The sequence below is a fragment of the Notechis scutatus genome, chromosome 6 (genome assembly GCF_049901735.1).
Source record: "Notechis scutatus isolate UNSWTSFEM ecotype Mainland chromosome 6, rNotScu1.2, whole genome shotgun sequence".
NCBI classification, from domain to species: domain Eukaryota; kingdom Metazoa; phylum Chordata; class Lepidosauria; order Squamata; family Elapidae; genus Notechis; species Notechis scutatus.
In genome coordinates this window covers 61,713,202-61,739,815 of record NC_142014.1, presented here as the reverse complement: position 1 = coordinate 61,739,815, position 26,614 = coordinate 61,713,202, and the positions used below count along the sequence as shown (strand labels likewise).

The 26,614-nt window shown below is 40.7% G+C and overlaps 1 protein-coding gene across 1 annotated transcript in view; it reads right to left on the bottom strand.

Moving 5' to 3' along the window:
* The window catches only part of TMEM178B (transmembrane protein 178B), a 354,238-nt gene that overhangs the window by 263,249 nt on the left and 64,375 nt on the right, over positions 1–26,614 (bottom strand). Inside the window, exon 2 of the mRNA XM_026693426.2 lies at positions 19,194–19,307. Coding sequence (XP_026549211.1) covers positions 19,194–19,307 — 114 coding nt within the window. The remainder of the gene's footprint in view (positions 1–19,193; positions 19,308–26,614) is intronic.

Sequence of the window (26,614 nt, the reverse complement as noted above, 5' to 3'; positions counted from 1 at the left end):
CATCCTACTTTATGCCTTGATCACATGGTTTTGCAAAGAACATGCTGTGTTTGTTGAGTCTTTTCTCCACAATTCCTTTGGCAATCCAGATGTTTTTTCTGCTGGGGCTGTGCAAAATATTTAAAGAGATGCTTCATAAAGCGCACTTTGAAAACACCTCTCTTTAAAGCCCTAAACTCCATGGGAAAATCCCACTTTAGGGGGTCTGTTAGAAGATCTTCCTCTGTGTGCCCATGTACGCATGCATAAACCACATAGACACACAGATATAGCACATCTATACAGAAGAGCATCAGATAAAGTAAGATAATGGTCACAGCAGTGCAATTGAAGCCCCACCCCTTTTGATCTGCATGGGGCATTGAAGATACAGACACAAAAGGGAGAGGCTTGGATTGTACTGAAGTGGCCATCAACCTGCCACTTTTGACAAACACACCCAACCAGTAGTGGGATTCAAAAATTTTTACTACCGATTCTGTGGGCATGGATTGGTGGACATGGCATGGCTTGGTGGGCGTGGCTTGGTGGGCGTGGCAGGGGAAGGATACTGTAAAATCTCCATTCTCTCCCCATTCCTGGGGGAAGGTTACTGAAAAATCCCATTCCCTCTCCACCCCGCTAACCTGCTTTCCAGCTCTGTTCTCCTGTACAGGGCAACAAAAGAAGACCCAGCCGATCAGCTGGGACTCGGGAGGCAGAGAATAGATGGGGGCAGGGCCAGTCAGAGGTGGTATTTGCCAGTTCTCCGAACTACTTCAAATTTCCGCTACCGGTTCTCCAGAACCAGTCAGAACCTGCTGAATTACCACCTCTGCAACCAATCCCAACCCCCACAGATGTTGCTTCACTTCTGCTATAGTTGCTAGTAAAGTGAAGTGAAACAGAGAAAGTCTTAGAGCAACAATGCTGAGCTTTCTGGGGGAATGCAGTGGCCTCAGTACTTTGAGGCAATCATTAGCACAAGTAAAACAACCCTGCCAATGCTTTCCCAGCTCCGTTTTATTTATTTTTATTTTATTTTTTAATTATGAAATTTATTTGCCATCCATCTCATTTTAAAGAGACCCTGGGCAACTTACAACATAAAAGCATTAAAAATCATCAAATATAAATATACCCAATAAAATCACAATGCAGATTTACTATTGGTTCTTCCCAAAATTATCTATGGGTTCTTCCCCAGCTCTGCCAATTCTTGGGCAGTAAAAGAGGAAGAGGCATCTTCCTGCATTGTGCCCTAATGCCAAACAAGTGAGTCCTATCTTTTTGATTGGGGAGCAAGCCCTTGAACTTAATTATGTGGTTAAAAATGGGAGACCACGCGTCAGCTTGCTTGCTCAATAAACATGCCGAAAGGCAACAATTTCTTTGGACACTATAAAACAGACTGTGTGTATGTATGTGCATGTTTCCAGGGAATTATCATTGATGATGCTATCAAATAGTATGCAAATAAGGACAGAAGGAGACCTGGAAATGTTTCCAGGTAAATATAGGGCAAGAGAGATGCACAATGATTTCCAAGTAGCATCAGCTTTTGTGAAGGTTGCACTCTCTACAGAATCTGGGTGACATGATTTCTATTCAAGCTCTGAACTGAAAGGAAGAGCTGTTTCCATAGCAATTCCACAATCATTCAATGCCCAGATGTAACGTGTGCCTTGAATTATTGGACATAAAACACAGCTGCTCCCCCTTCTCCCTTGACAGGAAAAGCTGAGGTGGCAACAGTTCTAGAAGAGAGTTCTAGAAGAGATCATTTTTGCTGCCTTTCTGAGCTATGAAGCATTGCGAGCTCAGATACCAGGAATCATTTATAACTGGGTACAAATGACATTTTAAATCCCCCCCCCACAATCTTCTGGCAGTGATGTTCAGTGGTTGATTCCTCCAAATACTTAAAGGAGAAGCAAAAAAGTCTTCCATGATTTATTGCAGAAAGGACTCTTCCTTGAAAAACAACAACAACTCAATAGGAAGATTTGCTTCTGATGTCTTCCCTTGGGATTTAATGGAAATGTGGCTACCAGGGAAGCTATGGCCTGTAGGAGAAATGATTCTGCAGGGAAGACCAGAATCTTTACATATAATCTTAGCCACTTGTTACTTAAGCAAATGCAATCATTCTTGCCTCACAAGAATGTGATAGAAATTTCTGGGCCTGCAAATGAAAATTGAGATTGCCAAAGTACTTTAAAAAAATAGAACACTTGAATCTTTTGGGGGCATCAAATAGGTGATTTGCATCCTCCCTATTAAACTAAGATTCAGTCAGAAAAAAAGATCAAGGGGAGCAGGAGCTTATATTGAGGAGTCACATCTTAATATATTCATAGATAAATGAAGGCCAAGATACAGTATATTTGCAAACCAAACTCCTTTTCTTTGCAATAAACCTGTCTACTTTGAATCCATCAGCTTCTTGCTTTCCTAGTTGTGAGCCGATGAAAGAGGTTGATAGTAATATTAGGAAAATCTATTTTCTCTTGAAATATTGTTTTAATTGTTCATCAATATGAAATAAAAACTGATAGGAAAAATGCAAGAGAATTTCTCTGTCTCCAGTAAAATTGTTGTACAGTGAAAGTGGCATTTAATAGCATGTGCTCCTAGATTTGAGTTATGGTCATAGATTTCACATCCCTTCTTGCTCTCTACCCGGGTTTTCCAGATGAGTGTGGCTAGAGGATATGAGACCCACTACCTAACTGACAGCCAGGAAATAATTAGGAGCACATGCAAATCACTTTTAGTTTAAGAGCCGTGGTGGCGCAGTGGTCAGAATGCAATACTGTAGGGCTATCTCACTGCTCACTCCAGGAGTTTGATCCTGAGTGGCTCAAGGTTGCAATCCTTCCAAGGTTGGTAAAATGAGGACCCAGATTACTGGGGGCAATATGTTCACTCTGTAAAACTACTTAGAGAAGGCTGTAAAGTCTAAATGCTATTGCTATTCAACCAAACACTAAGGTGCCTCAGATTCTGATGAAATTCATAGAGACCCAAAGAATTCAACAAAACTTTTCTTACAGTCTCTCACATACAGTAGTTATACATTCATCCCCATTCAGCCATGTCCATCTCAACTAGACTGCTAGGAAGGGCAGCCACCAAGTCTTCAAAAAGTGGTAGGCTTTAGGATCACTTTTATTGCCTAAAGCCCTTGCCTTCATTCACAAATCTAATATCTGTCAGCAGTACAGATATCTATTGTTTATTTTTTGGTGATATTTTTCCTTTTATTCTTAAGGACTTGGTTCCTTCTTATCTACCTCTCAAAGAGATCTTTGTGACAAGATTTCTGGGTTTTGTCCTCTCTGTCCTCTAGTTTCACATTCTTGCACAAATCAATCTCATGCTCTCCCAGAAATGACTTAGATAATGAGAAACTCATTGAGAGCCTTTAATTACACACACAGCACCATCAATGCTCAAAAATAAAAATAAGACTAGGATCAACAGATACAAAAAGTCAAAGATCCAGCATCCTTCATAGACACAGAGGGAAACTTAATAGGAGTAATTTGTGCTACATGATTACCTCAACTTTTATTCTGAAAATGCTTAAACCAACTTTTCATTAAAATTCATCCCAAAATGAGTGACTTTGAAGCTCTAGTCTTCTTCTGTGTTCAGTCAAGGCCTGGACTGGAATCTTGAATTGGAGCACTCTACAATACAATATTTTCTTGAACATTCTACTTATTCAAAGCTAAAGGACACTAAATAACAGAATAATAACAGAATAACAGAGTTGGAAGGGACTTTGGAGGTCTACTAGTCCAACCTCCTGCTCAGGCATGAAGCCCTATATCATTTCAAACAAATGGTGGTCCAATCTCTTCTTAAAAACTTTCAATATTGGAACATTCACAACTTCTGGAGGCAAGTTGTTCCACTGATTACTTGTTCTAACTGTCAGGAAATTTCTCCTTAGTTCTAGATTGCTTCTTTCCTTGATTAGTTTCCATCCATTGCTTCTTGTCCTGCCTTCTGGTGTTTTGGAGAATAGATTGACTCTCTGTTCTTTGTGGCAATCCCTCAGATATTGGAACACTGCTATCATGTTGCCCATAGTCCTTCTTTTCATTAAACTAGACTTACCCAAATGCAACAACCATTCTTTATGTGTTTTAGCCTCTAGTCCCCTAAGCATCTTTGTTGCTCTTCTCTGCACTCTTTCTAGAGTTTCAACATCTTTTTTTTACATTTGAGTGTCCAAAATTGGATGCAGTATTCCAATTTTGTGGCCTTACCAAGGCATTATAAAATGGTATTAATATTTCATGTGATCTTGATTCTGTCCCTCTGTTAATGCAGAGTAATGAAAGTAAATGCAAGTAAAGTACAAACAACTCACTTATCCATTTCTGGATGATGACTTAAAAGCAACTTCTTCTACAAACCTAGATTCAGCAGGGTTTTTGTTTGCTTTGTTCTGTCAATTTTCTTTCTGAAGAACAGTGGGCAACTGTGGAAAAGCATCTGGTATCTTAATTTGGAAATATTTTCTATACAATCCTAAAGACCCCAGATTTTGGCAAAAATTAACTACCATCCTATGCATGCAAGAGCATTAAAAGATAGAGGAAATAACTGCCAGTTTTTCACTTTTGAAACTGAAATATGGAACAATCAGGCAGCTTTAATTATTATGAATCATCATTTATATTTTAGCAGAACATCTCCTGGATTAGCCTGGAGCCTAATGGTAAAATAACTTTCCATCTATTGCCTAAATTATTGAAAATAGCATCTAACAGTTCCTTAATTGCAAATACTATTCCTTAATACTATTTTTCATACAAGCGTTTTCTTATTATTTATAATGGATAATGCTATTAAATGACTAGGTGATATTTTACATGACGAAACAGACGTTTGCTGACTAACACACACACATACGCACACCACACACACAAACACATTTCTTCATTCCCCATCTATACTTCCCTTGAGTATTTCCACATTCTACTCATGTGACTGTATGTTGAAATGACCTTGGGAGACAGGAGGAAGACCTGCAGCCTGATAAGAGGCATCACAATCCTCAGGTGAAGGAAAAGCATAGGAAACATTTCAGAAGGATGCTCCCTACTTTTTTCAGAGACTAAAAAGAGAGATGGGGAGAAATACTTTCAGTCTGGCAAGATTCTGTTTAATGTAACCTTATAATATAGTGCAAGTGCTACTGGTTATACTCAGGGGTAGGATTCAGACGGTTCGGACCAGTTCCAGCAAACCTGTAGTTTCAGCGATTAGTTGGCCCCGCCCACCCACCTTTGCCCCAGTCTGTCCTTTATTTCCGTGTTTTGCAGCCTAGCTGATTTGCACAGCACAACGAATTGCTGTGCCTCAGCTGTTTCACTCGCTGGGGCTGCAACAGAAGGTAAGTTTTAGAGCCAAATATGGGCAGTTTTCAAACGCTGTGAATCACATGCTCACCAAACTGGTTGGTACATCAGTTGAATCCTACCCCTGGTTATACTTCTTGCCTGGATGACCTTGAAAGACTAATGACTAACTTTGCCTCCTAGTCCTAATAACAGAATAACGAATTTGGAAGGGACCTTGGAGATCTTCTAGTAAACCCACTTCTCAGGCAGAAGACCCTATACCATTCCAGACAAATGGCTGGTCAGTCTCTTCTTTAAAAGCCTCCAATGATGAAGCATCCTCAACTTCTGAAGGCAAGTCATTCTACATGTTAATTGTTCTCACTGTTAGGAAATTTCTCCTTAGTTCTAGGTTGGTTCTCTCCTTGATTAGTTTCCATACATTGATTGTTGTCTTGCCTTCTGGTGCTCTGCAAAATAGGTTGATCCCCTCTTCTTTGGTGCAATTCAGCAGGTTCTGACCAGTTCTGGAGAACCAGTAGAGGAAATTTTGAGTAGTTTGGAGAACCAGCAAATACCACCTCTGATTGGAGATTTTACAGTATCCTTCCCCTGCCACACCCACCAAGCCATGCCCACAGAACTGGTAGTAAAAAAAAATTGAATCCCATCACTGGTGCAACCCCTCAAATATTGGAACACTGCTATCATGTCATCCCTAGCCCTTCTTTTCATTAGATTAGACATACCCAATTTCTGCAATCTTTCTTCATATGTTTTAGCCTCCAGCCTCCTAATCATCTTTGTTTTTCTCTTCTCATTCTTTCCAGAGTCTCAACATCTTTTTTATAACATGGTGACCAAAACTGGATGCAGTGCTCCAAGTGTGATCTTACTAAGGCTTTATAAAGTGTTACGAATACTTCACATGATCTTGGCTCTATCCCTCTGTTAATGCAACCTAGGGATTGCACTGGCTTTTTTGGTGGCTGCCGTACACTGCTGACTTCTACTTGATTCTTCTATTTCCACCCAACTCTCTTCAGAGTCCACCTTCCCACCCTCAGACAACTAGGAACTCCCTCCAGCCAGACAATGGGAAAATATGAAAAATCAGCAAGTAGCCAAGTTTCATCTCCATCCTTGACCTCCATCTCTCACCACATTTGCTGTCTGCAGTGAAGAACAAAACAGAAAAATAAAGAAATCACTAGGCAGCTCCATTCATGGGACCACATATGCTACAGCTACTTCAAAATGCAGAGACATGAGCAATAGCAGGCTTCTCTCAGTGGGTCCACCCATTACCACTCTAGGCCAGCTGCATTGGTCAATTTCCAAGTACATGTCAAGATACTGGCCCTATATGTCATAGGATTGGAGACTAGTTGTCTCCAATCATTTTTGCCCAGCCAGCACGTTCCAACAGTGAGGGCACAATCCACAGCCTCTCAATTAAGCACGGGCATCTTGTGAAACCTAGAAAGTGTGCCTATTCTATTGCAGCCCCTACCTTCTGCAACAGCACCCCTCCCAAGATAAGGGCAGCACCTTCTCTCCTAGGGAATCTGGGGGAAAAACTGCCCTTTTTTTCAGCATACAGCTTCTGTTTTGCTTTGTTAATTTTTCTGTTTATCAGATTATTTTTGTCTGGTCTGTCTGTCTGATTTTATGCTTGTAGTTGTCCTTATGTTTTTTTTTCTAGTTTTGTATGCTGCTCAGAGTCCACTGGAGCAGGGCAGCAAATAAATTTAAATGAATTACAATACCATTCACCCTTATCACTTGATGCAGTCATTTTTCATCAAATTATGTCAAGTCCTGTTCCAAGCACATTGGGCTACAAGCATATTCCACAATTTTCTGTCCACAGCTACAATCTCTGCATCCTTCCATTTAAGGTTGACGTTTTTCAGATCTTCCTGAAATATTTGGCACAGGTTTTCTTTGGCCTTCCTCTTTTTCTCCAACTATCTAGTGGTATCCAATTGATTGTGGGTTTTGCTGGATGTTGCTCATTCAAAAAAGCCAATGCAATCCTAAATTGCATTAACAGAGGGGATCCAATCAAGATCACATGAAATACTAATACCACTCTATATAGCCTTAGTAAGACCACCTCTACAATACTGCATCCAGTTTTGGTCACCACACTATAAAACAGATGTTGAAATTCTAGAAAGAGTGCAGAGAAGAGCAACCAATATGATTTAGGGGACTGGAGGCTAAAACATATGATGAAGGGTTTCAGGGTATGTCTAGTCTAGTGAAGAGAAAGACCAGGGGAGAAATGATACAGTGTTCCAATATTTGAGGGGCTGCCACAGAGAGGAAGGGATCAACCTATTTTCCAAAGCACCCAAAGCCAGACAAGTAATAATGGATGGAAACTAATCAAGGAGAGATTGAACCTGGAAATAAGGAGAAATTTTCTGACAGCGGAACTTCATCACTGGAAGCTTTTGTTGAGTTGGCCACACCCACCCAGTCACATGACCACCTAGCCATGCCCACCCAGCCACATGATCACCCAGCCACACCCACACAGCCAGTCATTAGGGCAGAGAGCCCATTGCTAAAAAAATTGAAGCCCACCCTGGGTGGACCTTCCCAAAGCCTATTTACAAGGCGATTCCAAAATTCTGATGGCCAGCTCCCCTTCCCGCATTCATGCGACCACATTTATAAGTGTTCAGCAATGGGCCCAAATGTATGGGTTTGTAGTGCCCCATGGACAGGTGACCATGATTTATGACATTTTTGCCAGAAACTGGCATTTTCTTCCGATTTCTGGCAAAAACCACCCATGGCAAACAATGGGTTTACTTAAGGACTCTGGCATTCACCTAATGACTGCTGTAAAAAAAAAAAAAAGTCATAAAATCACATGATGACTGCTTTGTAACCATCATGTCTTCTGACCTTAATCGCCCGACTCAATAAGGGTCTCCAGTTGAGGACTACCTGCATTCCCTTTGAAGTTCCTTTTACATTTCTATCTCCTCCCTTTCTTTTTATTTCATTTTTTCAGACTTCAGAGCATTTTATCCCTGCCATAAACAACTGACTGTAACACAAAAAAGATGGCTACAAGCTGAGCATAGGGCCTCTGACTGAGCACAGAAGAAAAGGGGCAGACAAAAGGCAGGGCTATCAATATTGCAGACCTTTTCAACACAACTGGGACCTGCCCCCCATTAACAACTTAGCACAAATTGCAGATTACTTTTCTTAGGAATCAATGAAGTAATTTGCTTGGAAACTTAGTTAAATCCTAAATACATAAAGCTGCCCCCATCCCTGTAAACCAACCCTCGGGGTACACTTATCTTGCTGAATTTCCCAGCAGCTGCATTTGCTAAATATGATTGCTTATTAACCAATATATCAGTCATTTCCCTTCTCCATTCCCAGTGCATTATGATGTCCAATTTCATATGATTAGGGAGTCATTTAAATTCCTGGGAGAGAAAAAGAGACTGAGCAATCTACTGTTATCCTTGTCTTAAGACAGGCTGCCAAGACAAACTAATAGCAACAAATGTACTTCTAGGATAATTCAACATGGTGTTGGAGTTTCATCAGGAAAGGGGCAGAAATACATAAAATGAGGAATCAACAGCTCCTTGTCAGTGCTCTCATACAATGGTTGACATAATGGGTGGTTGGCAGATGGATGTATTTATGCACATTTAAGACAATAACAGAGTTAGAAGGAGCCTCGGAAGTGTTCTAATCCAATCCTCTGCTCAGGCAAGAAACCCTATACCATGTCAGACAAATGGTTGTTCAATCTCTTCTTAAAAACCTCCAACCTCTGGAGGCAAGTCATTCCACCATTAATTGTTTTGTCAGGATATTCCTCATTAGTTCTAGGTTGGATCTCTTCTTGATTAGTTTCCTTGCATGCCTTCAAGTCAGTGTTAACTCCTAACAATTCTGTTAACTGGAACAATTAATCGCTACAGTTTTCTTGGCAAGATTTTTGGTTTGGCAAGCAAGACTACAAGCCATTTTTTAGCTTGCTGCCTTAACCACTATAGCAAAATGTCTGCCTACAATGAGTGCCTACAACCTCATATGCAACATGGCAAGGAAGTTATTTAGCAGCAACGCACCATCTTCTTTTCTTATAATTGCTTTTATAATCTGCTTTGCCTTTGCCCCAATCCATGGGTCAACAACAAGAAGAGCAAATTTCATAGCAATATAGGTTGTTGTTTGTTTGTTTGTTTTTGCTGATCCACAGTTGAGTAGATAGTGCTTTAACTTGTTGATGAGGAAAAATCCTCACATTGACTGTCCATATAAACCACAGTTCACTTCTCAAGGATTATTAGTCAAAACTCCCCTTTGTTATATTTGGAAGTTACAATATTAGATGACAAGGAACACACTCTAATTACAAATAGAAACAAGGGAATTCATTTATATTTTCAGATTCTGAGCTGACTGGCTGTTTATAAAGCCCATATAAATCTGCCCCCTTCCTCAAAGTCCTTCCATCTTCATGTGGCTAGGAAAAATGTTCATACTGAGGAAACCAATGTTCCCTTCCTTCTCTCAGGCCCCAGCAACCTGACCCCTTGTAAATATAGAAATGATAGGTACAATTCATCGCTTCCTAACTCTGGCTGAAACTATCTGTCATATATACCCACTGTAGGCAGAAAACAATCAGAATTGTGATGAAGAGAGGCTCCAATGCAGACATCTAACTCTTCATGCATCATGGCATGATCACACAAATCACACAAACTCAGTTTTTGTCATACAACTGCTACAAGTTATATAATTGTACGTATTTATGTGTACATATTTTAACCCTGATGCATTATTATCTCCTTTATTATTTTTTACTTTCCCCCTATTATTGGATGTACGCTTTAGTATTGTTATTATTATATTATGTTGTTTTGCAAATACACTGATGTTTCTGTACTGGAGACAAATGCCTTGTGTATCTAACCAGACTTAGCCAAATAAATAAAGTATAAGTAAGTATATAAGTATAATTCACATTATGGAGTCATGACATGATCCTTCCATGGATACCCATGATTCTGAACTCTGGACCAGTCAAATCAACATACTTTTCAACCAGTGGAGGGATTCAAATTTTTTTTTACTACCGGTTCTGTGGGCATGGCTTGGTGGGCATGGCTATGTGGTCATTTTGACTGGGTGGTGTGGCTATGTGGACATGTGACTGGTGGTATGGCTATGTGGACATGTGACTGGGGGAGGTCAAAAGACAGAAACTCTGGAGCAGGGTGTTGGACTAGATGATCTCCAGGTACCTTCCAGCTCTGGATTGCTATGCTAAGTCAAAGTATCCTCTGAAGCTACTGGCAAGGTTTGTGGTCCTTCCTTCTCCTTTTCCCCTCCCTCCCCCCTCCCTTTCTTTCTTTCTCTTTCTCTTTCTTTCTCCCCTCCCTCCCCCTTTCTTTCTCTTTCTTTTTTCTTTTGCAGCAACCCCCATGTTCCAATTTTGGCCTAGTGGGCATCAGGGAAGCCTCCTGGGAGCTGAAAAAGCAGCATTTTGAAGGGGGGAGAATAAACTGTGCCACATGATTTAGATTAGCTAGAAAGCAAGAAATCCAATGATATCCTGCTTTCTAGAGCTAATCTAAATTGCGTGGCACTGCTGATTGTCACCCAGCTGATCATCAGAAATACTGGTTTGGCTGAATCAGTAGATTTTTTATCTACAGGTTCAGCTGAACCGGGCCAAACCAGTAGAATACCACCACCGGTGTCAACATTTTCCACCAAACTGATAGCTATAAAGATCTTTAAAGTTGTCAAGGTCTTTCTCAAACTGAAGCTATCTAGATGTGCTGAAGGAAGTCTCCAATATTCATAATCAACTGAAGAAGGCTGGGAGTTGGAGCCCAACAGATGTGGAGAATTACTAGCTAGGAAATGACATGAAAAATTTCCTAACCCAAACTTGAATTGCTTTCCCAAAGTCCTAGGATAATGGGAAAACTGCCGACCTGTGGCTATGGAGATTCTCAATCATCCAGTCATGGCTGTCCCATCTTTGAAGATGCTTCACTTCTCATCTAAGCCCAGAGCTGAAGAAGCTTCCTGGATGAGAAGTGAAACATCTTCACAGAAAAACCAGAAAGTCCAATTGCCTCTTGAAAAAGCACTTTTGCATCAATCTGTGGGATTTTTTTTATTTATTTTTTTGCAATACTCCAGTTTCCAAGATAAGCTGCATGGAGAAATTATGAATTGAGATCCTTCCATATGTTGAAAGTGTTTAAAAGTAATAGAATTGTATATGGCTTAGATGGATTTGCATACCGTCCCATAGCAACCTTTTTTCAAATTGCACTCTACTGTTTGAATTTGTTTCGTATCTAGTCCAACACATTTAAGAGACATACAGTTGGAGAAGGATGCCTTTGGCCAAAGGCTACAAACATGCACCTGCTGTTATATGCTGTTTACAACTTATTCAATTTTTCACAATCAGTTGTTCAAATGCCCAGTAATGAAACCAAAAATAATTAATGGCACCAATAATGTCAGCAATTTTACTGAAACTCCAACAACGCCTAAATGCCCAGATTTATAAATATACTTATACTGATAGATAAAAGAAGCAACATTTTTCATTACCAAAAATAAGACTTCACTCATTCCATTTCTGGTCCTCAAAATGAAGAAATTGTGAAGCAAAACCCCAAATATGTTTAATCATAGGATAGCAATCTAGGAGTGGAACTCTCACCTCACAGTCAGGAGGCTGTGAGTTCGATCCTAAGTAGAGGCAGATATTTCTCTCTCTGGGCACAATGAGAATATATCTGCTAAAAAAAAACTCCACATTGGCAACAGGAAGGGCATCCGGCCAGTAAATACTCAGCTCCATTCAGTTGCCCAGATTCCACCCCGCTAGGGATTATGGGGTCATTAAAAGAGGATGATGATAGGATATCAGTCTAAGCATCTCACAAGGGAGTAACTTCTACTGAACACCAGAGGTGGTATTCAGCAGGTTCTGACCAGATCTGGAGAACTGGTAGTAGAAATTTTGAGTAGCTCAGAGAACCGGCAAATACCACCTCTGACTGGATATTTTATAGTATCCTTCCCCTGCCATGCCCACCAAGCCACGCACACAGAACCGGTAGTAAAAAAAATTTGAATCCCACCACTGCTGAACACCAATAATTTGTTAAAGGCCACAATTCATACCTGCAATTCTAACTAACTATACCTACTTGGGAACAAGCCTTGCATAATTCAATGGAATGTAGAATTTAATAAACATGTATAGGATTAGGTTACACACTAGCAAAGCAAGATAACACAGAATCTCCAACCAGAGTAAAGGAACATCCAGGCACTAAGGACAAAAATGACACTGGTGCAACACTTTAAAGTACTGGAAAGGAGAAAAGTTACTTTATCACAATTTTCAAATCAAAGTGTTAGAAAGCCGGCACTGTTTCAGCTTTTGCATAGCTGAAGTTTTAGATACATTTTACTGTAACTTTGCTTATTTTCAAGGTTGTCTAGCTGAAAGAATCCGGAACAAATGAAATGCAAACAGTAAATCAATGATGTGCATCAACCCTATTTGTGAATTGTTTGGTGAGGAACTCTATTTGCAATGCAAAATATGAACTGAAGTTACATTTGCAATTATACACTATCTCATTAAATGTTTTATTTACATTATCACTTATATACAATTAACTCATTCCTATGCTTAACAATTATCCCTTTAGTCAACTATCAACCCAAAGTACATATACTCCCAAATCAATTAATATTTGTATTTTGCCTTTTTCTTACACTGGCAGCGAAACTCATGACTTTCCTATATCAAACCACACTTCAAACACAGGTAGTCCGCGACTTACAACTGCCATTTCTGCTCAAAATTTCCATTGCTAAGCAAACCAGTTGTTAAGTGAATTTTGTCTGATTATACGATCTGAGCCGCAGTGGCGCAGTGGTTAAAATGCAGTACTGCAGGCGACTTCTGCTGACTGCCGGCTGCCTACAATTTGGCAGTTCGAATGTCACCAGGCTCAAGGTGGACTCAGCCTTCCATCCTTCCGAGGTGGATAAAATGAGGACCCAGATTGTTGAGGACAATATGTTGACTCTGTAAACCACTTAGAGAGGGCTGTAAAGTACTGTGAAGCGGTATATAAGTCTAAGTGCTATTGCATTTTTTTGCCACAGTTGTTAAGCAAAGCACTGCAGTTAAGTGAACCATGCAGTCATTAAGCAAATCCAGCTTCTCCCATTGATTTTGCTTGTTGGAGGCCAGCTGGGAAGGTTACAAAAGGTGATCACATGATCCCAGGACAGTGCAACTATCATAAGTACATGCCAGTTGCCAAGCACCCAAATTTGGATCACATGACCATGAAGATGCTACAATGGTTGTAAGTGCGAAAATCATAAGTTTTTTCAGTGCCGTTGAAACTTCAAATAGTCACTAAATGAATGATTGTAAGTCAAGAACTACCTGCAATAGAATTCAGAGTAAATATAAGAAGAATTTCCTCATTCACTTCCCTTGACCAACTACTCAACACAAGCTGCCAAGGATTAATGCAACATTTTAATACAACAGTTTGTAGAGATTCTCAGTCATCCAGGTCACGGTTGTCCCAAAGGTGCTTTTTCAGGAGGCAACTGCACATTCTTGTTTTTTCTTTGAAGATGTTTCACTTCTCATCCAAGAAGCTTCTTCAGCTTTGATAGGATAATGGGGAATGGAAGGATTTATATTCATTGCAGACAGCTGGTCATTTGCATTCTTTTAGAGAGTTGTTGAAGCCACTTGGATCTTTATAAACCTCCAAGTGCTTCAACAACCCTTAAAAGGATGCAAATGACCAGCTGTCTGCAAGGAGTATAAATTCTTCCATTCCCCACCATCTAGTCAGAGCTTCTTGGATGAGAAGCAAAATGTCTTCAAAGAAGAAACAAGGAAGTCCAGTTGCCTCCTGAAAAAGCACCTTTGGGACATTTTAATACAACATTTTCATGTATGGTAGGGACACACCATTGCACCCATGTGCTTCAAGATAAATTTGGAATATGGAATAGCCCTAGACTAGGGATACTTTAGAATTTCAACCAGCAAGCATTTTTTAAGCAAACCAGTTTAATTTGCACTTCCTAGACTAATTCATGGGTAGGAATATAATTAACCTTTCATTTTAACATCTCTCCAAATGTTGTGACTCAGATCTTGGCTCAAGTTATATACGATATTTGCATAAAGTTGAACACAAGGATGTTTGTTTCTTTGGATAAAATGCGCTGAAATCTAGGGTAAATTGTGCATTATTTTTTAATTTAATGTGTATTAAAATAAGGAAGGCATTGATTCATGTGGAAAAGGACTGGAGGTGAATTATAAATGAACATGGAGTAAACTGACAGGGATGAAAATAATCTCATCCTCTTTACCCTAGAGGTACACTGATATATGCACATAAATCCCCATTCGAGGGGAAGCCTTTGTGCATACATGGGATGCTTGGAAAAGGGATGGACTGGAACTTCAAGCTCCATGAGGTCAAACATCGAGGTCAAACATGGAGGTCAAAGAAGTATCTGCCTGGGAATAGTCACCTTTCTAGTCCCAATATAGCCCTTCTTTTGTGCTTTTTAACAAACGAAGAGGAAAGGGTGAACCTTCTTATGATGATTCAAGAACATGGCTAGGAAAGAACCCCTTTTTAAAAAAGGAGAAATTTGTCCTGTTTCCATAGGCTTCACTAGGTCACAGAGAAGAGTAAGTGCGCTTTGCAATTCTACAATCACACAAACAACTTCTAATCCGTGAAAGACAAATTTAGCTTCTAATACTTAGGTGCGGTGTGGGACTAAAATAATTCCTTTAAGCAGTGGTGGGATTCAAATGTTTTTACTGCTGGTTCGGTGGGCGTGGCTTGGTGGACTTGATTTGCTTGGTGGATGTGGTTTGGTGGGCGTGGCAAGAGAAGGATACTGCAAAATCCCATTCCCTCCCCACCCCACTAGCCAGCTTTCCAGCTCTGTTCTCCTGTGCAGGGCAACAAAAGAAGACCCAGCCGAACAGCTGGGACTCTGGAGGCAGAGAATAGATGGAGGCGGGGCCAGTCAGAGGTGGGATTGGCCGGTTCTCCGAACTATTCAAAATTTCCGCTAACCGGTTCTCCAGAACCTGCCAGAACCTGCTGAATGCCACCTCTGCCTTTAAGGTTATTAACTCCTGCATATTGTATAAACCAAGGATTTATTTGGGAGTTTGAAGATCCTCATCATTCGCAAGAATGAAAAATAGTCCTAAAGAATCTAGATGAAAACAGGATCCCTCTAGGATTGTCAGACAGAAGAATTTTCACTCTGCAGCCACATGGGTGGGGAAGGCAAAAAGAATAGGGTTAGAGAACCCCACAGAGGGAGAGAGACAAATTCTTCCAGCCCCCATTAGGAGCACTAAAAATGGCTGTCATATAACTAGCCATTCATCATAGACAAGTATGACTGGGTCATGAGAATTTACCTATTGAGTATGATGTTTACAAACTCACCTAAAATCTAATTTAAATTAAAAGGATCGTCCCTATTCATGATCCATCTCCTCTCCCTCTCTCCTCCCTCTCTCCCTCCCCCTCTCCCTCTCCTCCCTTCCTCCCTCTCTCTCTCCCTCTCTCCCTCCCCTCTCTCCCTCCCTCCCTCCCTCCCTCCCCTCTATCTCCCTCCCTCTCTCCCTCCCTCTCCCCTCCCTCTCCCTCCCTCCCTCCCTCTCTCTCTCCCTCTCTCCCTCCCCTTCTCTCTCCCTCCCTCCCTCCCTCCCTCCCTCCCTCCCCCCTCTCTCCCTCCCTCCCCTCTCTCTCCCTCCCTCTCTCTCCCTCCCTCTCCCTCCTCTCTCTCCCTCCCTCTCTCCCTCCCCTTCTCTCTCCCTCCCTCTCTCTCTCTCTCCCTCTCTCCCTCCCCTCTCCCTCCCCCTCTCTCTCCCTCCCTCCCTCCCTCCCCCACTCTCTCCTCTCTCTCTCTCTCCCTCCCTTTCTCTCCCTGCCCCCCCTCTCTCTCTGAACAGAAATGCAGGTAATCCTCAACTAACGGCCACAGTTGAGCCCAAAATTTATGTTGCTGAGTGACAAATGTATTAGGTGAGTTTTGCTCCATTTTACAACTTTTCTTGCCATGTTTGTTAAGTGAATCCCTACAGTTGTTCAGTTAGTAGCACGGTTGTTTAGTGTGTCTGACTTGCCCATTGACTTTGCTGGTCAGAAGGTTGCAGAAGGTGATCAGATGACCTCGGGACATTGCAACCATCTTAAATATGAACCAGTTGTCCAACAGCTGGATGTACATCACGTGACCATGGGGATCCTGCAACGGTCATTATGTGTGGTAAAATACTCATGTTACTTTTTTCAGTACCATTGTAAGTTCGAAGGATCACTAAATGAACTGTTGTAAGTCAAGGGCCACCTGTACTCTACCCTAATCAGAGGTGGTGTTCCGACCAGTTCTGGAGAACCGGTAGCAGAAGTTTTGAGTAGTTCAGAGAACCGGCCAACACCACCTCTGACTGGCTCCGCCCCCATCTATTCTCTGCCTCCCGAGTCCCAGCTGATTGGCTGGGTCTTCTTTTGTTGCCCTGCACAGGAGAACGGAGCTGGAAAGTAGGTTAGCGGGGTGGGGAGGGAATGGGGATTTTGCAGTATCCTTCCCCTGCCATGCCTACCAAGACACAATATGCCCGCCAAGCCACGCCCATAGAACCGGTAGTAAAAATGTTTGAATCCCACCACTGACACTAATGTAAGAAAAACACTTGGGGATAGTTGCATATAGCACCCATAGCCTCTACAGAAGAGAAAGAACCCAAGTGAAGAACACAACTATTTATTGAAGAAAAGAGCAAGCTACAAAGTAGATGCAAGATGAACGATTTCCATCTTTAAGCAAATCTACAAAAAGGGTAAATTCAGTCTAAGCTTTAGGAGATGCCACTGTTTATTTTATGAAACAAGAGGGACCAGAGATGGCTTATAAAACATGTAGTCCAGTCTTACACAACTTAGTCCCCTGCTTAATCCAAGGCAAATAGGGGAAAGGGAACTAATGTTCTCCAACCCCAAACTGTCCCAAACTTGAACTAAAACCCTGCTTAGAATGGGGAGCATAATAGTGGAATAACATTTGCTTAGCTGTAAAAGTAACCTTTGGGGTCCTTCAGCATGAATTTCCAGACTCCCCAAAATGTAATAGGAGCCCTTGTTCATACCCAATTTCTCAATCAAGGTGTTTCATATGAAAACCATCCCTGCATTTTATTCTCTTCCTTTAAAAAAAAGATCAGCAGATGAAAATATATGGTACATTCATTTTCTCAACCAACAGTAGGCCGATTTTCTCTAGCTTGAGCACCTTCCCTATATCTGGAAGTCAACTCCCAAGATTCCCCAGCCAGCTGAAAATTTTGGCAGCTGAAGTCCACACACTTGGAGCTTCCAAGCTTGGAGAAGGCTGCTGTAAACATTCTTCCAGTTTTGGTGTGTTTATTTTTTCTCATGACTTTCTGTTTATCCAAGGCCATTTGGTGTTCCTTGATGCCATTCAAATTTAATTAAGAAACCATATCAGTAACCATCTTTTGAAAGCTTTGGTTTAAAGACCAAAGAAATCCACCATGAGCCGCGGTGGCGCAGTGGTTAAAGTGCAGTACTGAAAGCTACTTCTGCTGACTGCCGGCTGACTGCAATTTGGCAGTTCAACTCTCACCAGACTCAAGGTTGACTCAGGCTTCCATCCTTCCAAGGTGGGTAAAATGAGGACCCAGATTGTTGGGGGCAATAGGCTGACTCTGTAAACCACTTAGAGAGGGCTGTAAAGCAGTATGTAAGTCTAAGTGCTATTGCTATTACGCACAGAAATGAGAAAGAACTATTAAAGCTTTGCCACTACAGAGACATGGATATCTTGCCTCTGAATATCCATTTTCCTTTCTTTCTTTTTTTCTCCACCCAAGTTTTCCCACATGTCCAATGTCAGCCATCTGCCTCAAGGCAACTGTTTCCCTATCAATTATGATTGCTTCAGAGACTGTTCAGTGTCCACTGCTTATAGTGAAGACCAGCTAGAGTCCTGGTAGGCTTTTGCAAGCTGCCCACGGCAAAAAGAAGGGAAAAGCTGGCTTGAGTGTGGGGCAAGATTTCAGATGAAAGAAGAAAGAACTTCACGAGCAGAAGCTAGAGAAATCAGGGTGATACACTGACACTTGAGGTCAATTATAAACCTGCCTAGACAAGAGCAATCATACCCAAACACAAGCTCTGATTGAAAACTTTCTCCAATATGTATCAGAAAAAGAAAAGGGAAGAAAGGTGAAACAATTTCTTCAATCCACACAACTCTACAATTTCTGCTGTGCAACAAGACATCAAAAGGCCAGTCACATGTGCTCTATATACAGATCAGACTATTTGGAAGATCATGTCTCCATGCTAAGAATGAATTTTCCCATGGCAACTTCAGCAAATTGAAGGCTGCATAGCTAACTCTGAAGGTTCCCTCTCATGCACTATGAGAGGAATTTGGTTGTAAAATTTACCATACCATCACAAATATAAAACAGTGAACCTGCTACAAATTTGATAGAACCAGAAGTATGCATGTCATCATGCATCATGACACTTGTAATTCAACTGGACATATTGTTATACTTGGTTGCAATGTTTCTAGCACAGGCACAAAATCAGCAGAGCTGTTCAGAGTAATAGAAAATGTAGGTTTTTCCATACTTTTGCAACCTTCACAATTTGAAATGAACGTTCAATATTGGGAGGAGAAGGAAAGAGGCGAGAAACTTACGTAAAGCATGCCATTCATCTTGACGGATGGTCTTAGTAATGTTGTAGGTTAGATTCTTAGGAATGGTTGCTGAGGAGTAGTGGTACTTGATGTATGAGCATTGGTCAATGGCTCCTGCAAAGACAAGATATGGGAAACATAACATCACTGATGCCACAATAATTCTATTTTATTAAACGAAGGGTTACATCAGATCAGTATGGAGCATCATTAAACAGTTGACTTAGATACAAAACGGGCAAGAGTTGTATCTGGATATTCTGTCTTTCACTACACAGTCTTTTACAATCTTATATTTTCATTAAATTCCCAAGCCTGTCACTCCATTGATTGTTAGAGTTGGTTCGGTTGATTCAGCTGGCCAGATGGGTGCCCTCTTCCTTACTTACTGCTTAATATGTGCCCCTCCTAAAGCTGGAGTTCAGTGGATGAGGATGGCTATCCCAGTTAGAAGGATATGCTCTTCTTCAGGATATACTATAGCCCTGCTAGAACCTGCATACAAGATCATTCCTCAAGTAAACCATCATAAGGGGATTTTTCCCATTGGGCTCATTCAGTGGCAACAATGCCATCTCCATTAAGAAGAAGGTATATACCCTTGACCTGGACACCATCAAAGCTACACCAACCAGGACATAGAAAAACTCAAAGAAGTAGTGCAAGATTAGAAGATATGGAGATACCTGGCCCATAGCATTGCCAAGAGTTGGAAATGACTAAATAGATATCATCCTGGTTATCATAAATTATTATTATTGTTATTGTTATTATTATTATTATTATTATTATTATCATCATCATCTTCATCTTCATCATCACCACACTCTTGACAAAATTCAGTGAATTTATCCTTCCCTTGGAGAAACATGGAGACATCATCCACCCAATTTCCCCTTTGGTAGAGAAATTTCTACCCAGCATTAGCATTAACAAATATATCTATTAAACAGCTGGTGCTCCCCAAACCACTGAACACACACAAAGGTCTCCTGATGCCAGTGAAAGGACAAGGTAGATAAATGTAGTCCTCACAGTCCTTCTGTGAGGTGAAATAAGATAAGACGGCTTAGGTGGGAGCTTTCGGATGCCATGAAAAAAAAAGGTTCTTGCCTTAGTAATATAATTTTTAACCGCAGGCAAATGAAGTGAATCTTTAAGTAAATAAAAAAAAGTAAATTCCTAGATCCATTTATACACAAATCAAAATCATCCTTTATGATTAATAAATAAATGCTACCTAATCGGATTACATCCCTTAAATAGATTTTCATTATTTCCTCATGTTGCACAGACAGGACTGAGATTGAGAAACAGTCGTTTTCACTAATGATTCCCAAAACCGTCGTTTTAGCTACAGACTGCTTCCTTCCAATTTTCACTCCTGGAATTTTAGTCCTTGTTTCTGGAGCAGAAATCTATTCAACTGCTCCTTCTCCTTAATCTTCTTCCATCCAAGGTAAACATACTTCTAGCTTTCCCTATTGGGATTTGAGATTTGGTTACCAGATCTCATTGTTTTTTCCCCCCTCTAAATATACTCTAGATTGCCAGCGATTTCTCTAAAAGACCCGCAATTGAATATAGAATTACACTTTCAACCTTACCATTGTAGAATAGAAGCAAATTATTACTGGAGAACCCAAAGGCCAATAGCTACAATATGAATTTTGAAAGTGGAAGGCTTTGAGAGCCTTCCCACATAGCTGTGACATGGGACAGGGTAGTGTTTTTACAAAATCTTTGCCACAGCAGGCATTGCAAGTCATGAAATCTTACCACCGCATCTGAGCTACCAAACCATGGGTGATTTAACTAGGTGGCAAAGAAAACCATGGTTCCTTCCATCTAGTGATTATCTGTAGCCCAGATATAGCCTAAGAAATATCCCTTAACAAGAAAGCCTAAGCCCCAATCCAACCCCATTTTCAAGACACTTTTTATTACTCCAACATATCCGCTTCCCCCATTTCTCTCTCTTGTGCAGGGGTGTCAAACTCTAAATCCATGGGCCGGATTTGGTCCGCAGGATGTAGAGATCTGGCCCATGGGGCCGCCGCCCTGGAAACAGTGAAGTGGTGCCTCATGCAGCCCTCCCAAACTCTGTTTTCACTGGCAGAGGACTGCAGGAGGCAGTCGCCACCGAAAACCCAGGCCGCCACAGGCGCCCCCAAGACGAGTGATGTTGAGCTGGCCAGGCCCACCTTGGCCATGACCACCCTGACCACACAAAGCTCCTCCCACCATCCCGAGATCAAACACAACCCTGATGCGGCTCTCAATTAAATCAAGTTTGATACCCCTGCTCTAGTACAATTGGTGGGTTTACCATATTTGGGCTGTAGAAATCCAAATAGCTACTAGCAAATCAGCAAAATGTATTTCTGTATCTCTTCGCTGCTATTTTATCATCCTCTGCAATCCTGCAACACAGATACAATAGCGAATAACTGGGCACACTTTCAAACAAAACACTGGGTTATAGTCATCCATCATTTTTATTTCCTAGATAAGAATATCCACTGGGACAATATGAGATCTGGGGTGGGGGGCAACTTTTTTGGCAAAATGTTTTTATTCACTTGTTTATTGCTGTTGAATACAGCTCAATGTGCCAAGAGTTCCAGTGGTTTACAAACTAACAATTTAAAAGATCCACAGGTCAATGAGAAATGCAGAATTAAAACATTCACAGCAAATATAACAATAATTTAAACTTAACCTTAATTTCAGTAATTTGGTGGAGACGTGCAATCAATGCTGAACACTGATGCTTTGTTTGACAGCATGCCAGCTTTCCTTTTAAAATTAAAGGATCTGTTAAAATCAGGTTTGACATGACATCTGATGAATGTATATGGTACATCACCTGAATTATCTAAACATGATTCTGTAAGTGATCTTGGCATATGATTGTTTGATTATTTGATTTGAGTTGATTTGTCGATCGCTTACAAAATAATAGGTATAAGAATAAACATGAATACAGGAAATAAGTACAAATAAATGAGGACAATAGGACAGGGACAGTAGGCACAATTGTGCACTTATGCATGACCCTTACAGACTTCTTAGGAATGGGGTGATGTCAATAGTTTAAGGGTAAAGCAGTGGAAGTTTGAGGATGCAACAACAGAGTCAGGTAGTGCATTCCAGGCACTGACCACTCTGTTGCTGAAGTCGTACTTTCTGCAATCAAGTTTGAAGCAGTTTACATTGAGTTTGTATCTGTTCTTGTATTGTTGCAGCTGAAGCTGAAGTAGTCATTGACTGGTACAGTAGTGGGATTCAAATTTTTTTACTATTGGTTTGGGTCATGGTTTGGTGGGCATGGCAGGGGAAGGATACTGTAAAATCTCCAGTCAGAGGTGGTACTTGCCAGTTCTCTGTACTACTCAGAATTTCCGCTACCGGTTCTCCAGAACTGGTCAGAACCTTCTGAATACCACCTCTAGACTGGTAGGACATTGTAGCAGATAATGTTGTGTACTATGCTTAAGTCCAACCATAGGCAGCATAGTTCTAGGTTGTCCAGGCCCAAAATTTCAAGCCTGGTGGTGTAGGGTATTCTGTTGCATCAGAGGAGTGTAGTACTCTTCTTGTGAAATACTTCTGGACTCACTCAATTGTATTAATGTCCAATATACAGTGCAGATTCCAGATAGATAAGCTGTATTCGAGTATTGGTCTAGCAAAGGTTTTATATGCCCTAGTTAGCAATTCACTATTACCGGAGGAGAAGCTTCATAAGATTAGATTTACAACTCTTAATGCCTTTTTGACAATGCTGTTGCAGTGAGCTCTAGCGCTTAGGTCATTTGATATGAGTACTCCAAGGTCCTTGACAGAGTGGGGGTCATCAATGAGGTCATATGATATTTGATTCATCATGATTTTATTTTTCACTATTTCTCTTTATCCAATCATCATGATTTTATTTTTCACTATTTCTCTTTATCCAATGAGCTTTAGAGAACTGTTAGGTCCTAAAACAGTACTTGGCATGAATGCACCAGAAATATCAGAGGATGAGTCAAGCATTTTGCAACTAAATTACTAGTTAGTACTACATGGTTCACAACTTCCTAAGTTATCAGAGGTGTTCATTGTTTGCTTTCCTTGCATGCTCCTAACATTCTGCCTTTGACAGCAATTAGATTAGAGAAAGGCAAATATTATAGGGGGGAAAGCACAATATTTACATAGGCGCCCGTCTGCCCTGACAGCATGGTGGGCTCTGTTCTGTTCCTTTACCATCTGGGCACCAAATGCACATCCAGAATAAAAGTTTACAACTGTACTTAAAATGCAACACTGATGTGATCTTTTCTCTTTCCCTCACTCCACTCTAGAACATGCTGACATCTTTTATGCCAAGGATGTGCAAGCTTTAGGGGGACAAAAATCACATTTTGAGGAATATGTTGGACTCAACCCAAAATGGAGGTTGGGTCAGGAGATAAATAGATAGGACTAGAACAGATGGTGATGTACATTTCATGAATCTGTTTATTCTTTATACGTTTAATGACAATTCTTCCAGCAGAATTACACTTGAGATTAACCATCTCTTAAATTGTGAGAAGAGAGTGAAAAGAATACAAATTACAGATTTCTTTTGTGCAAAGGAAAGAAGGTAGGAATAGCCTCGTGTATTATTGTAGAAGGAATTTATCCTCATCCTCATGTAGGTTCTTTAGTTTACCAAATAGGATCCTCTTTGTTTAAATCAAAGAGACTCAATGATAGTCTGTTTTACCACCTGTCATAAATGGATAGTATAAGGAAATCCTTTAAAAGATTAAGCATTCAAGAGGCAGCAGTCCAAGAAGCCCAGCTGTTTTTGCACTATGCATGTACACATATTGATCACAAAAATGAGCCAACAGATAGAAACTGCAGGAAATGTTTTCTTTTTATCATATCTCAGAAGAATTGGTCTCATAGTCAGGGGATGGTGGAACAAATCAGAAAATGTAGGTTGTCCTTCATTAGGACTGGTTAAATGAAGGTTGAATGCCCATCTGTCAGAAAAGTTTTGTTTCATCTTTCACCTGCTCAAACCACCACTCCTTTACCCTCAAACTAACCTCTGTTGACTTCACCCCATTCCTAAGAGGTCTGTAAGGGCATAAGTGCACAATTGTGCCTACTGTCCCTGTCCTATTGTCCCCAATTATTAGTTCCTATTTCTTACATTTAAACTTATGTTTATTCTTATTTCTATTGTATTGTAAGCTTTTGACAAAATAAATAAATAAATGTTGTAGGTCTTACACTGTGCTATATTTGGATTAAAATAGCCTTTTCCCAATCCAAAAGTACTCCAGATGTGCTAGGTTTAAAGCTCACAGGGCTCCAGAGCAGCCTAGTTATTTGCCATACTGCCTAGAACTTTCATGAGCTACTATATAATGCAATACATCTGGAGGGCCCAAAGCTGGAGAACCAGAAGCTCTCAAAACTAACTTACAACTATAAGATTATATGAACCTCAAAGCCCAAAAGAAAAAACTTCTCTTAAAATAAACACCTGTGGGTTTTCTGCTGCCTCCTTTCCATTCCATAACTCCCCACTACACTACAATGTAAGTCAGGGGTGTCAAACTCAAGACCCGCGGGCTGGATCTGCATGCAGCCCTCCCAAGCTCTATCTTCACTAGCAGATGGTTGCAGGAGGCCGTTGCAGCCGGAAACATTTTCGCTGGCACAGTGCTTGGGCCAGGAAAGGAGAAAGGGAAAGAAGAAAGACAAAGAAAAAGAAGGAAGGAAAAATAAGGAAAGAGCAAGGAAGGAAAAATAAGGAAAGATGGGAAGGAAGAAGAAAGGAGGATAAAGAGGGAAGGAAAAAGAAGAAAAGGAAGGAAGGATAAGGGTATGAGGGAAGTCCTGCCTTAGCACTTGGCCACCACAGGTGCACACAACACGAATGACAATGAGCTGGCCACTCCCCCTATGGCCACACACACACACCCAAAGGTCAAACACAATCCTGATATGGCCCTCAGTGAAATCGAGTTTGACACTCTTGATGTAAGTAAAAATCATTATACTGGTATATAGTGTGTAAAACCTGGTATACAATATACTATTTTTCATGTGCCCAGATGGAGCTATTGATAGCCAATAATTAATTCCACTTTTTCTCATTTTTTAATGAATACAGGATAATCCTTGACTTATAACCAGTTGCTTACTAACTAGTTAAAATTACAATAGACCCCCGAAAACCTAGTTTTGAAGTTACAATAGCTACACACACACACACACACACACAGTCACATGATTGCATTTTGGGCACTTGGCAACCAATTCACCTTTATGGTTGGTTGTGGTATCCTGTGGTCATCTGACTGTGATTTGTGGTGTTGTTTTTGGCCAGTTTCTGGCATTTAATTTCAGTTTCCAGGAAAAATGTCCATTGGGTACAATTAGTTCACTTAACAATCACGGTGTTTGCTTTACAGCTGTAATATTTGATTAACAACTGTTGCAAAAATGTAAAAAAAAAAAAAAGGTCCAGTCATGTGATACTGTCAAGCAAGTATCTAGGTGTGGTTTGGAGTGAACAAAGAGACAGAGTTTACATTTTCTCTCTCGAGGTAACATGTTTGTTTAGTGTTGGACAAAGGTGGGTTCTCTCATAAGGCTGGAATAACCCTGAATGCAATTTCAAACAAGTATATATGTTTTCTGTAGTGACATAACTGGAATATGGTCATATTATATAAGATACAGAAACTACAAAAATACTTATACACATACCTACCCTTAACCCTAACCCTAACCCTTAGCAATTTCAGACCTTGATGTCATCCAGATGTTTTGGATTAACATCCATAATTCCCAGGCTTTGTGGCCAAACAAATAAGTTGCTCCTCTTCCTAAACAGAGGAAGTTTCATGCTGTAGATCAGGAATATCAAACTTGTGTTGTCACAGTGTCGTCACATGACGTGTCACAACTTTTTCCCCTTTGCTAAATCAGGCATGGGCATGGCCAGCGCATGACACATCTGACCCGCAGGCTGCGAGTTTGACATCCCTGCTCTAGACAGAGAGACAGACAGAAAAAAATTATAATATTGCATCCCTTTATACAAGTAAACAGAGGGAGGGAGAAAATACTGTGACAAGCAAGGCCAGTCTTTCTTTCTTTCTTTCTTTCTTTCTTTCTTTCTTTCTTCCTTCCTTCTTCCTTCCTTCCTTCCTTCCTTCCTTCCTTCCTTCCTTCCCCCTTCTTTCCACAAACCTTCCTTCTTCTTCCTTATTCAGTGGGCTGCCAGGGAGGGACATTTCTTTCTAACTGCTGAACTATTTTTTGTATGGGGCTTTTAAATTTAAGCGAGGACCATAAACATTATGGCCAGCTCTTTCTTTAATATAATTTTCATATGTTTTCTTTCTGTAATATACATCTCT